General features: G+C 41.4%; 1 protein-coding gene across 7 annotated transcripts in view; it reads left to right on the top strand.

Annotated features, from left to right (window-relative positions):
• The window catches only part of SLC4A10 (solute carrier family 4 member 10), a 202,862-nt gene that overhangs the window by 151,847 nt on the left and 35,435 nt on the right, over positions 1–15,580 (top strand). For all 7 annotated transcript variants that reach the window (XM_089519890.1, XM_089519886.1, XM_089519891.1 and 4 more), the window contains one exon: positions 11,968–12,073. In XM_089519890.1, the coding sequence (XP_089376016.1) occupies positions 11,968–12,073 (106 nt within the window). The remainder of the gene's footprint in view (positions 1–11,967; positions 12,074–15,580) is intronic.

The following is a 15,580-nucleotide window of genomic DNA, read 5'->3' as shown; positions in this document are numbered from 1 at the left end:
AAGGGGAAATAATGCACACATGTAGCTTGTCTTATATTAAGAATTATGTTTTATAGCACTTTCCTCCATTTATGGCTGCTTCAAATATGTGAAGAAGGAATTGTCAGAGTCCAATGATCAGAAACCCTAGAAGTTGCTTTGTACCACCTCAGGTATACCACTATTTGTCTAGGCCAGTACTATCTGCTCTCACTGGTAGTTGCTGTCCAGCATTTCAGACAAGGTGTTTGTCATCTCATGTTTTCTGAAAACCTCTCTGGAAATGCTGGAGTCTTGCTGAGGCAGAGCATGTGCTCTCTCTCTTTGCTGTGGCTGCACCCCAAACAGTTTGTCTTACTTGTGCCTGTTTTGAACTATGCTGATTAGTCTGTTGTATGAGATAACCCTCTGATTCTGCATTGTAAAGAGGAGATGGTGTCCAGTTTTCAGACATTTTTAATGCAGAATCAAAACTGGGCAAATGGAAGGCTTGGAGCACAAACAGTGGATTTTAAAATATTTTCCTCTCTTGTGGAAACTGGCCCTCCATACCACATCACAAACTCTTTTGAAACTCTAAGTAATTTTGAAAGTGGTGCATATGGGTATGTAAGTTTGTATGTATGTATGATAATGCACTGGATGAGGGTGAACAAATTAAAACTCAATCCAGAAAAAAATAAGGTGCTCCTGGTAATCTGAAAAGCAGATTAGCGAATAGGGATTCAGCCTATGCTGGATGGGAGTTATGCCTCCCCTGAAGACACAGGTCCACAGCTTGGATGTGTTCCTGGAACCAGCTCTGAACCTCAGGTTTCAGCAATGTCCAAGAATGTACAGTGCACCCTTGGCTTACGCGGGGGATCCGTTTTGGACCTCCCCCCCACATAAGCCAAAAACCACGTATGCTCGAGCCCCATTCACTTGATTGGGGCTTGTGAGCATGGCGGCACGGTGGCATGCACGCCACGGGCACATGCCCCATTCATTCGAATGGGATGCGCCACCCTTGCGCCCTTTGCACTTCTACACGGGGTTGAGTATAAGCTCAAATCTGCATATAGCGCACCCATATATGACGTGGGCATGCTGTATTTGCATAAGGGTGCCATCGGTTTCTGTTCCTTGGGTTGTCAGATCTGGCCACAGTGGCATGTGCCTTAGTTACATCCTGGCTGTATTACTGTAACATAGATTTTGTTTGGGCCTGCCTTAGAAGAGTGTTTGGAAACTTCAACTGGTCCAAAGAGCAGTAGCCAGATTGCAAACTGGGGTGGCTACAGGAAACACACGCCTTTGTAATGGCTTCACTCACTGCCGGTCTGTTCCTGGGCACAGTTCAAAGTGCTAGTTGTGACTGCTAAAGCCCTATACAGCTCAGGTCCAGGTTATTTGAAAGGCTGTATTTTCCCTTATGAACTGGACCATGATTTGATGTCTGCTGGGGAGGCCCTTCTCTCTGTCCCACCTCCCTTATGGATACATCTGGTGGGAACACTGGAGAGAACCTTCTCAGTGGCTGCCCCCAGGCTCCCTTCCCAGAGAGACTGGCACCCTATCTACTTTACATAATAATGTGCTGGATCTTGTTGTGCTGGTGTGTGTGTGCATTTTAGTGATATATATACGTTAATCTGGTTTTAATTTTTCATGGCATTATCTCATTTTAACTTTTGTATTTTGTGGGATTTTAATGTAATATTTTTAAATCTGTTGTAAACTGCTTTAAGTTCCACACTGAGAAGGATGGAAGGATAGAAATTAAAATAATAATAATAGCAATAACAACAGCAAACAGCAACAACAACATGCATTGTATGCACCTCTCTGAAAAATTGTCACTTTTGAACAATTTGTATAGATTTTGGAATGTATATATGCCAAAATCCAGTTTTAAAATTTGTAGATTACTGCACTACATAGTGCTGTATAGTGCTGCTATTCCACTTTTTCTGTTCTGACTGCCTTCTGTCGCATTCTGAAGCTTGTAGTTGTGAAAATCAGACCATTTCTTTTGCATCCTGCCAAGATTCTGGTCCATGCAGTAGTGGTTTCATGACTGGATTATTGTAACCTTCTTTTGACGGGGCTTCCTCTTTCCCACCTTCATCTGTTTCTGTTCAACATTCAGCTGCACGCATCATCATGTCCGCTCACCAGATCAATCACATCTCTCCTTTACTGTCATCCCTCCACTGGTTCCCTCTCCCTTTCTGTATTCGTTACAAACTTCTGTTAGTGATTTTTAAAGCTCTGCATGGATTGGCCCCTCTTACCAGTCGGAGTTGGTGTCTCCTTACCTTCTGGTAACCAAGGACTATTGTCCCATCCAAGGATTTCCACTTCTTTGGCTCGGATCCTCCCGCTTTCACTTGCCACCCCCTACTTGTGGAACCTCCTTCCCGCACAAGCATGGTCCATTACCTCTTTAACCAGTCTCAAAGCTGAGTTGAAGACAATCCTGTTTAGGGAAGCATTCCCAGGCACTACATGATTGTTAGCCTATGCTGTTTTTAACCTGTTTTAACCTGTGTTGTTTATTTTATTGCTGCCAATTTAATATTTATTTTTTATTTTATTTCATTTTATTTTTATCCCTCCTTTCTCCCAAAGTGGGGCCCAAGACGGCTAACAACACATATAAAACACATTAAAACAAAAATTAAAATTGTAGAATTAAAATCAAAAAAATATTAAAAATTAAAAATATAAAATAATAATAATAAAACTTTTATTTATGTCCCACTTTTCTGTGACAGGACAATCAAAGCGGCTTACAACATGTTAAAATCCACATTTACAAATTTATATCCCAAATTCCCCCCCCCCCCTTAAAACAGGATTAAACAAGTTACAATTAAAACATCTGTTAAAAACACAATAAAAAACACAGTGAGGACAGAGCGGTGGGCTGATACATGATGTGAGGGGCAGTCATTCTGTGGCCAGGCACTTTTATTCAGGAAAGGCCTGCCGGAAGAGATCCGTCTTCACAGCTTTTTTAAAGCGGTCTAAACTGCCAATTTGACGGATCTTGTCTGGCAGACCGTTCCATAGTTTGGGAGCAATTGAAGAGAAGGCCCTCTGGGAGGTAGCAGTTAGTCTGGTTTTTAAAGGCTGCAATAGATTCCTCCCAAGAGGACCTGAGGGTGCGGGGCGGATTATATGGAAGCAGGCGATCCCTCAAATAGGTTGGACCCAAGCCATGTAGGGCTTTAAAGGTTATAACCAACACCTTGTACTGTGCCCGGAAACTAATAGGCAGCCAGTGAAGAGATTTTAAGATGGGTGTTATTCGGTCACTCCTAGTTTTTCCGGCGACCAGCCTGGCTGCCATATTTTGCACTAGTTGAAGTTTCTGGACTAGGCACAAGGGGTAGCCCCATGTAGAGTGCATTACAGAAATCAAGTCATGAAGTTACCAGTGAATGTACAACAGTTTCTAGGTCCTTTACTTCCAGGAAAGGGCGCAGCTGGCGTATCAGCCGAAGCTGATAACAGGCGCTCCTGATCGTCGCATTCATCTGATAAAGTTTAAAACATATAAAGTTAAAAATAGTAATCCAAAACCAACCCCCTCATCCTCCAATAAAACCAAGCCTGCAAGATCTTAAAAGGCCCATTTAAATAAAAATGTCTTCGCCTGCCAGTGAAAGATCAACAGTGAGGGGGCCAGCCTAGTCTCTCATGGAAGGGAGTTCCACAGGGTGGGAGCAGCCACTGAGAACACTCTCTCTTGTGTCCTCACCAAGCAAGCCTGAGATGGTGGTGGGACCAAGAGAAAGCCTTCTCCTGAGGATCTTAGGGCTCTAGGTGGTTCGTATGGGGAGATATGTTCTCTCAAATAGTTTCGACCTAAGCTGCGTAGGGCTTTATAGGTCATGACCAGCACTTTGAATTGTGCTCGGAAACAAACTGATAGCCAGTAAAGCTGTTTCAATACAGGAGTTATACGTTCTCTGTAACTGGCTCTGGTCAGCATTCTAGCTGCGGCATTTTGGACATGCTGAAGTTTCCGAACAGTTTCCAAAGGTAGCCTCATGTAGAGCGCATTACAGTAGTCCAAATGGGATGTAACCAAAGCATGTGTCACTGTAGCCACATTTCACGTCTCAAGGAATGGGCACAACTGGCGCACAAGTTTGAATTGTGCAAATGCACTCCTGGCCACTGCTGAAACCCGGGCATCCAGGCTCAGAGTGGAGTCCAGGAGCACACCCAAGCTGTGAGCCTGAGATTTCAGGGGGAGTGTATCCCCATCCAGCTCAGGCATAACCCCAATTCCCTGATCTGCCTTCCAGTCACAATGGGAAGAAGGAAGAATCAGTGGAAACAATTGCCTCTTCCCCTTTCTACAATGGGAAGAAAATGCTGCATCATAGGAATTCATCACATGGAGGTCCTTCCGTGTGCTAAACGTCATGCAAGTGCCCCCCAAACATCACGCAAGCACCAGGAGTGTGATCCCCCATGGTTCTACGGAAGTGTAATCACAGCTCCCGCTCCGTTCCCATCATGCACTTGTAACCGGAGGAGCCTCCTGGAGCACTTTCTTATTAATGGGATAGGGGACAAAGAGCAGAGGTGCCGTGATGCTCTGAATGGGATCAACTTTTGAGTTCCCATTTTGCTGCTGCAAAAAAGTACTTTTGAAAAGAACCACAGAAATCCCCATTACAAAAACAAACAAACAAACAAACAAAAAACGGGTTAAGGCGGATTTGCACCACGCGCCCCCCCCCCCCCCCCCCCAATCTAGGTCAGAAAAACCCAGCGCAACTGTGAATGACATCCTAATTAAGGTAAAAAAAACCTGGCACAACCTAATTTGAGTCAGGAAAACCCAGCACAAGTGAGAATGACACCAATTAAATCTGGTTTGGAGACCAGTTTAAAATGCAGTGTGAACAAAGCCTGTATAAATCTAGATCTGGCATAGTATTTTACACAGTGTCAATGACCATGGTCCTATTTTCATGAGATGGTTTGTCCTCATTAGGCTAGCTAATTTTCTCTGATGATCTTCCTTCTGGCCCAGCTATTATATCTTCTCTCTTTGCATCATCTTTTATAGTTATATGTCTAAACTTAATTGGTTATAGAGCATGCTGCTGGATCAGGAGTTGCACAAATTATCTAGCAGAGAGAGCTGAATGAACACAACAAAACCATTTGGTACCTTCATTTTAATCCTAGAAAGGATATATATATGCCTGCCTTTGTGTTTGTGTACATGAACTTTTATGTACCTTCCTTTATGATACTTTTGTTATTGATAAGAAAGCTCTTTTAAAATAAATGTATTCTACATTAAGACACTGGTGTAATTTTATATGATCTCTTTGAAACTGGTATGTAGGTGTGACTTGTTCTTTTAATCTAACCTTGATGAGTAATATTCCCCATTTCCCTCATTGCCTTTTATAAAATACACAGTCTAGAGAGTCCTATTGAAGTTGCACTTGTCCCTCCAGATATTCCTTTGAGGCAGAACTCTCTTAAAATAGTACTGCCATATTAGCCAATTAATGTCAGGACTTCATCAGAATCCCCTACAAGGCATGTGCCTTTCAGATGGTTTCCCCAGATGTTGTAACATCACCTGACAAGTTATAATTGTACTAGGTTATGTAACTCTTCATGTCCTCCTGTGTCATGCCTCCACATGGAAAACCATATATCTCTTGCCCCCCCCCCCCCCCAATTGCCGTCTGTTTAGCACAAGGGATTGCAAAACTAAGCCTTGGGGATGCATACCCTTCACCCTTCAGAATCCACAGCCTGCCCCTCTGCCCTGTTGAATAAGGGCCCAAATGTCCTAAAGGTGCCAGATCCTGTGTAACCTTGGAGGTTAAGCAGGGTCAGCCCTGGTTAGTACTTGGATGGGAGACCACCAATGAATACCAGGTGCTGTTGGCTATATTTCAGAAGAAGGAACTGACAAAACCACATGTGAGTATTCCTTGCTTTAAAAACCCTATGAAATTCATGGGATTCCCATAAGTTGATAAGCCACATGATCATGAAGGTGCACACATACATACAGAGTGTGAATTGCCTCTCCTGGTAATAGCAAGGAACAGCCATTCATTTTTAAAATAAATTGCAGCCCATCTCCCTCCACTGACTTTTTGATATATATATTTAAAAACCTCCCCCCCCCCCCCCCCGAAAATAAAGTTTTCTTCCTGTTGTTTCTGGCTTTCTGTTTTGGTTTTGGGTTTTTTGGTGGCATTTATGACAGGAAGTCTTCATACTTGCTGAAGCTGTTCACCTCTGACTGAGGAGGAAGCAAGAACTCTATGCCTACTATCTATATGTCTATCTGAATGATGCCTGTCAGAAGTAAGTCAATATTCCACCTGTTGGGGCAGTTTATGAAAATATGATTAGTTAGTTATTTGCCTTCAAGCACCAGCACTGAAGTGTAGACAAATGCTCCTTGGGGTTTGTTCCAAATATATTTCTGTGCTGTTGCTGAATAAACTTGACTTGTTGCTTAAGATTAAGGCTAAAAACCATTAAGAAGAATCACAGTACAGTTTGGTGGTGGTATTTCTGAACATTCTGCTTGACACTAGCTAGAGAATTTAAAGGCACCACATATTTTTCAAGTATGCAAGCAAAATGATGCACAAGGTTTTACAACAAAGACTTTTATCATGTATGGGTCAAGAGAAGCCAAATGTACAAAGAGCTGTCAGAAAAAGAACAGACACTAGAGGTCATACTACCAACATACACTGGCTAATGGAACAAACCAAAGAATTGCAGAGAAAAACTAATTTCTGTTTTGTAGATTATAGCAAAGCCTTTGACAGCATAGATAATTAAAGAACTGTGGATCACTCTAAGAGAAATAAGAGTGTCACAATATTTGATTGTCCTGATGTGTAATCTATACTGTGAACAGGAGAAGCAGAATTGTTTCCCTTTGGCAAGATCGTAAGGCAAAGCTGCATTTTATCCCCCATCTGTTTAAATTATACACAAAATATATTACATGGAAAGCAAGATTAGACTCAGTGAAAGGAGGCATGGAAATTGTGAGGTGGGGAAGGAACGTGAACACCATATTACTGGCAAAAATTAACAAAGAGCTGGCATAACTACTGATTAAGTAGTTAAGAAAGAAAATTCAAAAGCCAGGTTACAGTCGAATATTAAAAAGAGAAAAATAATGACTCCAGAAGATTTGCATAACTTAAAACTGGGTGATCAACTTAACAAATTTGATAAAGCTTTCCTATACTTTGTTCAAGCATCAGTAAAAATGGAGACTGTAATCAGAAGAAAAAAGACAAAGACTAAAGCTGTACCACAAATGCTGTAGCTCCATCCTGTGGAATCCTGGGATTTGTAGTTTTACAGGGTCTTTAGCTTTCTTTGCCAAAGAGTGTAGGTGCCTCACTAAACTAGAAATCCTAGGATTCTGTAGGATGGATCCGTGGCACTAAAATGGTGTCAGACTACATTATTTCTGCAGTGTAAATGCATCTTAAGATTTAGAAAGACAGATATGAAGGAACTAGATAAGAATAATGAACAGATGTAAAGTAGTTGCTACTATTCTACAGTTCTGCAAACATGATTCAAGAGTTTAGGAGATTTGGAGATAAAAGAAGCGAGAGATAGTGCAGCGATCCTTTTGCTTCCATACACCTGTTTGCACAAGTTCTGATACTAGCAGAAGACTAACTTTATCACCCCACCTCTAACACAGAAATTTTATGTGTTTCACAAACCAGACTATAGATGCATGAGAGCTTCAGAAGTGCAGCCTTTGGATTGTAGACATGATGGATAATAGAAGGGTGAACATGGAATGTGTATGCAGCATTTCTCTTGCCGTCATTGTAGGCGCTTCCAATGGAAGAGAGAATGTTTTAGTATTCAAATGTTTGGCTTGTAATCCTGCTTAATTTTGTAAACATTGTACAACTACTTTAAGACAACTACAAAATAGTATTGGGTGCAGCATTCGCCAAAGCAATCTTTATGCTGCCATGCTATAACCATGAATATTTTTTAAGAAAGTAGGATAAATGCAATCACATTTTCTAGGCCATTGGGCTACATAAACATTTGCTCTATTTAGTAAGTAAGCAAAACTTGCTTCCTGGACTATCTCTTTTTGGTGACCCTTTTCTTTCTGTCTTGTCCTTGTCTATTAAATAGGTTGTCATGGCAACTCCCTTTTATTTCTCACCATTCTGTCTCCTCTTTGTTCCTCTGTCTTTTCCCTCCTCTGTGATTTGTGAAAAATATTGGGCATTTGTAATGTAGATGCTGAACCAAAGGATATCTTGGCTGCAACTGCATTCCCATAATTTTCATGCATACCAGCAAATGCTGATACTTTCTGAAAGGCAAAATAAAAAAACACTGCACTGTATGACTATTTGCCTTCTCAAAGTAGGATTCTGAAATACATGTATGTACAGCACTGTGCAAATCTACAGCGCTAAATAAATAAATAAACAAACATCCATGGGACAGATACCCACAGTTTCACTTACCTGCATCTGAAAAAAAATGTTTTGTAACCATGTAATCGATCCTCCAGCCCAATTCTGTGATATGTTCCTGGTGGATGAGTTGTACTGTAGGTCCTAGAAATGCCTAGAGAGGTATTCTCTCTAGGAGTCTCTAGGGCCTCTAGTGTGAGTCTATGGTCAACTTCTGCCAGAAACAATTCATTTTAATAGTACTGTTACCCATGATTTCACATTACCATGGTAAATCCAGGAATGTATCCTCCATTTTAATTTTCAGTCTTGACCATTTCTTGTGTTAGAAGCACATATTCTCTGATCAGTGTAAAGTCCAGAAATTAGTTCATCACCTGTCTTTCTTACCTTTCTGGCTAAGCCATTTTGTTCCCCCAGAGCACTGAATTTCTGTTTTCTGACATTAAAAAAAAAATCTTTACCAGAAGTTACTCAATTATTAACAGATCATACTGAATAATTTTAAGCATTTTTGGCATGGTAATATGCATATTACAATCTGTCCATGACATGCATTTAGGAGCATAATATCCCACTCTCGGAGGTATTCAAGGTGCCAAGTTCATGTCATTCTGACATGTTGCTCAGGCTGAAGGCATCAATGTATTCTGTCGGCCAAGTCTGACAACTGAGTTTATGTGAGAACCCCCTGCTAGGATGGAATGGAATGGAAAGTGCCCATCAGCCGTGAGTGTTTAAATGTGTGTTGCTCAATGGTTTTCAATAGTGAGGAGGCTGTTTCTTACCCAATGTTTAAAACATGCAGATTGTAATGCAGCATTGGCATTCATTGAACATTATATACCCTCCAACATTTCACAGACTGAAACCTTGACAGGTAAAGAACAGACAAGCTAGGAGAGGCTGCTTTTGCCTGAGCCTGCTGGAAAGGGTCAGATTCTGCCCCCTCCTGTGGTCTTCCCTTTGCTGAGTTAATTTAGTACAATCTGCTTTTAAATTTTGTACTCAGTTTGAAGCAACTGAAGTAAGCTGAAGACAATGAGGGAAAATGGGAGATGGAAAGAGAAACTGGGACATTTAAAAAAAAAACAGTTGAAAAAGGGGAATGACAGAGGATTAAATGGGGCTTTATTAAATCAGACAGTTGGAGGAGAAGATACATTCTTCCTATATTCAAAATTACAGGTGGCTTGCTATGTCAAATGAAGTAGCTGAAGGTTTTTCTCCTACTGCTTAAAAAATGAAGAAGAAGAAGAAAAACCTTTGTTGCTAAAAACAGAGTTGCCTAAGCAGCCCAGTTGTGTTATTTTACTTCACAAATTTCCACATGGGCCTAACAGTGTCTAAGACAGGTCTTAAAGGCTGGCTTGGGGGCAGAGTCGGGGCTTAGCATCAAGGTGTCACGGCGCTCCTCTGGTGCTGCATGCATCCACATGATGCAGCGTCAAAGGAGGACTGTAAAGGTGCAGCACTGTGGCTATCACACACTTTTCAGGGTGCAAAAAGGAACCTTATCACACCCTAGAAAGGCCAGATTGGGGCTGTGGTGTGCGATTGCCACAGGTCCCCCTTCTGGCTGGCTGTACATCCCCTATGTCACCTCGTTTCATGTCATATCCCACTTGCTGCCAACCTCTTAAAATTGTAGAAATTTGCTCTCACTGCTAGAAATGATTGGGGATCTTCAGGGCCTGTCCATTCATGGAATGCTAAAAACAAAGTCTGGAGTGAATATTTCAGTACAGATCTATTTTTTATATTTATATATAGAGATGGATGGTTACCTCAGGTGGAAGATTTAGATTACCACTGAATGGTAGTAAATTGCCAGTTATTGTTATTTTATGAGAGTAATATGGATCTTTTTTTCTGAAGAAGCAAAAGAATCTTGGAGAAGACCTGTTTGTTCAGATTTTACATTTTTAAATCCCAGTCTAGACAGGATCCTTGTTCTGTGGCATTTTTTCTTGGTACTTCCATTTTCACTTTAACAGATCTCCTAGCTGGGGATCATGAGTACATGGAGTACATGGGGTTGGATTCTGCAAGTTCAGTGTCAAAACACATTTTTTGTTGTAAGGTTCTATAGTTACTCTCAGTTAAAAGGATCAGAGTTTAGTTTTCTGCCAAAGAGCTTTTTCTGACAAAGGCCTTGGACAGCTATTGCCTGCCAGAGCATACACTATGGGTCTAGAATTTAGTCACCGAATACTCCAACACTGTGGCTCCATGCTGACAGTTTTATATGTGTCTGGTGCTCATTATGCCTTAATTTATGTAAATTGCTTTACTTTACTTTAAGAATCAAGTTTAAAAGCTGATTGTAAAATAAATTGATCATCTGACTAACCATGGGGGCTAAGAGCTGGCCTCAGGGTTGAGCAGCTGGTACTCTGGGATTATGCATTGGGCATATCATGGTTACCACATTGTTCGCCTGGGTTGAACATAAAACTAAACAGTTTAGTATTGTGTGTGCAGCTTTGTTTCTGTCTTCCTGTGTGGTCACAGAGAAAAGACCAGTAGGATCCACTTCTATTTTAACTAATATAGTTTGTTGTTATATCACTGTGGGAAACTATCATTAATTTTAACTGCAGTTTATCCAAACAGGATCAGAATCAATTAACAATAGTCACTGTTTGTCCCAAGCAACCAACTGGGTTACTGAAAAGAAAGCAAATGCTTTCTTGACTCTTCACAGTTTTGGGAAGGGAGATGAGAGGGAAGGGGAGGAATGGAGTACGTGAGCCTAGGATTTGTTCACAAAGCAACAAACTATATTTCTGTCATGGGATGTTCTATGGTTTTAGTCCAGGGATTTACTTTCATTAGAGGCATATCTCAGGGAATTCAAGGTAGGTGTGTGTGTGTGTGTGTGTGTGTGTGTGCGCGCGTGAATCAGTTAATATAATTAATGGTATAGAAAATAATGATGGCCACTGTGCAGAAATCTTGAGAGTGTATAAACTTTATGACATGTTAGAGTTACTGACTTTTTGTTTCACAAATTCTTATGAGCCACACTGATACACCCCTCACACTCTAAGGAGTGTGGGGAGAAACATAATCATGTTTTGGGCTTCCAGATGCTGCTTAGAGGAGGGGAGGGGTCCCTTTTATTTGGGAAAAAAACTGATTTCTGATCATTTCAAGTGATTTCAAAAGCCAGTCCCAGGGCATAAAACAGACCAGGGAGGGTGCAAAAACACAAAGAGAAGAGCCCCACATCCCACAGAGTGTGGGTAAGGCTTTTAAAAGGTAAATTGTAGAATTTGAGGAGTTATCAGAGCATGTGGGTATAATTGCAGGCGTTAGGATTGTGGTCCACTAATATCTGGGGGAGGTTTGTTTAGTCCTGGAAGTTTTCCATTGTAAAGGTACATGGACATTTTAAAGGAATGGGTTTTTATATGTTATTAGCCATAGCCTTCTTAAGGAATTTTGATGGTGTAGCTTTTGCTTAAAAGATATCTGTTTTTATACCTATATATAATCTATTTGTTTTCCTTTCTAGATGCAGCTGTGTGGAGCCAAACAACCCCAGCAATAACACTTTGCAATTCTGGGCATCCAAGAACATGACTTCATATGATATACCTTGGGGAAACCTAACTTGGAAAGTAAGTGTACCACTAGAACACACAGCATAAGGAGATCCAAGGAGTGTATATGGAATGTATGTTGGAGGAAGCATGAGATAAATGTTAAACATTCTCTGCTCTTCTAGATAATTGTGTTTGTTTAATCAATCTGGACAGTGTTCATACAGGTCTATGTATATGAGGTTTTCCCTCTAAGAGTCAAATTCCCAGAATCATAGAATCTTAGAGCTGGAAGGGACCACAAGGGCCATCTCATCCAACCCCCTGCCATGCAGGAATACACTACTAAAGCACTCCTGAAAGACACCCATCCAACTTCTGGGTACAGACCTCCAAAGCTGGAGACTCCACCACCCTCCAAGGCACTCGATTTCACTATTCCTGAAAAAGGTTGGTTTTACTGTAGCTGCTTCATACACTGATTTTGATGGAAAGATAAATACATGCATCACAAAGGTAAATATATCATCACAAGGAGAGCAATTTACATACATAGAGTCACATAGTCTTGGGCTCTTATAATTTCAAATGACTATGTGAGAGTCAGGAGCTGGGACATGACCCACGGTACCTGTCCCACTTGTTTTTGTCATTTCATTGGGAAAAAGGACCTAGATACTAAAAATCAGTATTAACTTATCAGTACTCTAATTAGAAAAACTGAACTTTAAAGCAGTATCTAATGTAGAATAAGTGGCTGAATGTCAGTAATTGGTCTTAGTAAACTTTTTCAGAAAGCGTTCCTTATTGGTGCATATTTTTAACAGCAGCTACATATGTGCACTAGTCTGAAAACATATTGGTGTATCAATGGGGAATATTACTGAGATTAAGCCTACAATCATAAAATAGCAGCAGATTTGACCTAAATTCTACCAGATGGTAAATCTGAAGCTGCAGTGTGTAAAAAAGCATATAAGCTCCATATTTTCCCTAGAATACTCTTCCAGGTGTTTGGACTATAGGGAAAAGTTAAAAGCATCAAATTGCTGAATTGTCAAATAGTTAAAATTGTTGCAAGTATTCTTTTATACATACAGTCTTCTGTTGTCAGCAGTGTAGATTGTGACCAGGTTAGCAGAAAGCATGTTGAAAACAGCAGCAGATGTACTTTAAATTATAATGTTCTGTTTTTTTCATGCTCTATTTTTTGTTTTTAAAATTGCATCTCCATGGTGGAATAATGTGCTTTATATTTACTAAGGTTTGCTGATACTTGGAATCTATGAACAGTTAAAGGAACTTTCTCTTAAATGATCCTGTTATACTAAAAGCATAGTGTATATCTGTTTTTCTTTCATTATAGACATGCTGAAAATACAGCATTTAAGGGACTTGTCTTTTCCCTCCCGACCCATGTTCAAAATGAAAATCCCTCCTGTCTATATCTAAACCATTTACCAAAAAAAAAGGAAAAAAAAGAGTTGCCATTAGTGGAAATGGGAACTCTTCCCCACAAGTCTTCCATTTGTGTAGGGTGGATTTTGGTTCTAGTCATGGCAAGAGAAAGGAGAAATACATGACCTTTAGTTGTATTCTGTGTTACCAGTAACAATAACCAGTGCCACTTCCATAGCTATCATTAATGAAAGAGCATAAAGAAGTACGTTGTCGGATGCCATATATTCACTTTAAAGTGCACTTTGGTCCTCCGAGGCATAAGAACTATGGCCAGTTACAAACCGGCACTTTAGTGCGTGACGAGCACGCACTAGGGTTACAAAAGGGCGGTGCTTCCGCACTGCCCTAACCCTAGTGCGTGCTCGTCACGCACTAAACGGTGGCGGCCCTTCCATATGGCCGCCGCCGTGAGGACGTCACGTCCGCGCCGCCTCTAGACGGGGCAGCGCGGACGTGACGTCCTTGCTCCGCGCCAGGGCGCTTAGTGCACCCTGAACACAGAGCAGGAAGGAGCTCCGTTTCAAAGCCCCTTCCTGGTTTAGTCCGCTGGGCGCAGCCTTCAGACGGCTGTGCCCAGCGGACTAAAAGAGAAAGGGGCCAAGCGGCCCCTTTCTCTTCTCCCCGCCGCCGCGGGGTGTCTTTGGGGCTTGAAGCCCCAGGGACACCCCTTTTCAGGCTGCGGGGAAGCGGCGTTTTGCTGCTTCCCCGCAGCCTGAAAAGCGGCGGATTGGGGCCTCAGCGGCTGCCGCTCTACACGCTGAGGCCCCGATCCGGCGGGGAAAGGGGCGGGTGCAGACCGCCCCAAATGGGCGGTCTATAACCCGCCTATGACAGGGCTGTAGCTCATGGGTAAAAATCATCTTCCACAGAGAGGTGAATGTGAAACAGAAGGTTTCCATATTCTATACCATTCCCAGCTAGTGCTTTTGAAACCCTAGAGAGTTGCTGCTGGTATAGGCAATATGTTGAACTAGAGTGGCCAGTTGTCTGTTTTGTATAAGACAACATCCTTTATGACTTACTTTTTGATGGATCATATCATGGTCTGTCTAATGTAATGTTGTCTTATGCAACATTTTCTAGTATGTCACTAACCAGCACTATTATTTATTAGACAGGGGCAAAACAGACTAGCAGTAAGAGCTATTGGGGTTCAGAAAATGCACACCCCCAGGCCACCGAAAAGCTGCATGGCTGACCACATGTGCGGTGGCTTCATGGTATTTCTGAAGAGTGATGTTTATACATGCCACACCACAGAAACATTGAAAAGCCACTGCCATGGCAGCAAAGCCGGCTTTTCCCCGGCTCAAAAAGGAGTGGCTTTCTGCTGCTCCTTTTTGAGTCTGGGAAATGCTGAGTTGGGGCTGAGGTGTGTAGTTGCCATGGCTCTGATCCGATGCTCAAATGGGTGGCCAGAAGCTGCTCCTTTGGGGCCGTCTGTTTTGCCCCATAGTTTATTTAAAGTATATTTAAATATATTCAGACACCCGGATTCCTGATGCACAACAAATAAAAAATATATTTAAAAAAAAAAATTGTCGTAAAACACACAGAGACAATAATACACACACTTAAAGATGAATGGCCATATCAATTGGTGGTGTTATTTCACTTGCCAGAGAGTCCACTTGGACCACATTGCAGTCCTTTGAGATAGGGTTGCCCATATTTGGGGCATATTTTCCAAGTTATATGTCCATATGTTTATGCAACATTTGCACATTTGGGACAGTTTCATCGCTCATAGGATCCCCCACAAGGAAGAGGATGTGCAAATCAAAAGCAGGTGGCTCTTGGTTACAGCAACATCTAACAAGATCCGCTTGTGGAGACCATGAAAATTGACTGCTGTTGCCAACAGCCATAAACTGCTGGTGGCCACATGGCTTTACTCACACAAATAAATTTATGTTTTGAGTATGAAAATCTGTCCTGATTTCAATATGGAATTATTATTATTTCTTTGTGTCACAAGGAGTCACAAATACTTTCCTTTTTTTAAATGTCTGACTTGATCTTTAAACAGTATTGACTGTGTCATTACATGGATATAATTTTGCTACTGATATCTCTATATACATAAAGATACTTTTTCTTGAAAACCTACATCTACCAAACCAA

Source organism: Sceloporus occidentalis, unplaced genomic scaffold (assembly GCF_023333645.1).
Source record: "Sceloporus occidentalis isolate IW3139 unplaced genomic scaffold, rSceOcc1.0.p SCAF_4, whole genome shotgun sequence".
In the NCBI taxonomy this organism is placed as follows: Eukaryota; Metazoa; Chordata; class Lepidosauria; order Squamata; family Phrynosomatidae; genus Sceloporus; species Sceloporus occidentalis.
Note: the sequence above shows the minus strand (reverse complement) of the source record. Positions and strands in the feature narration are given on the sequence as shown.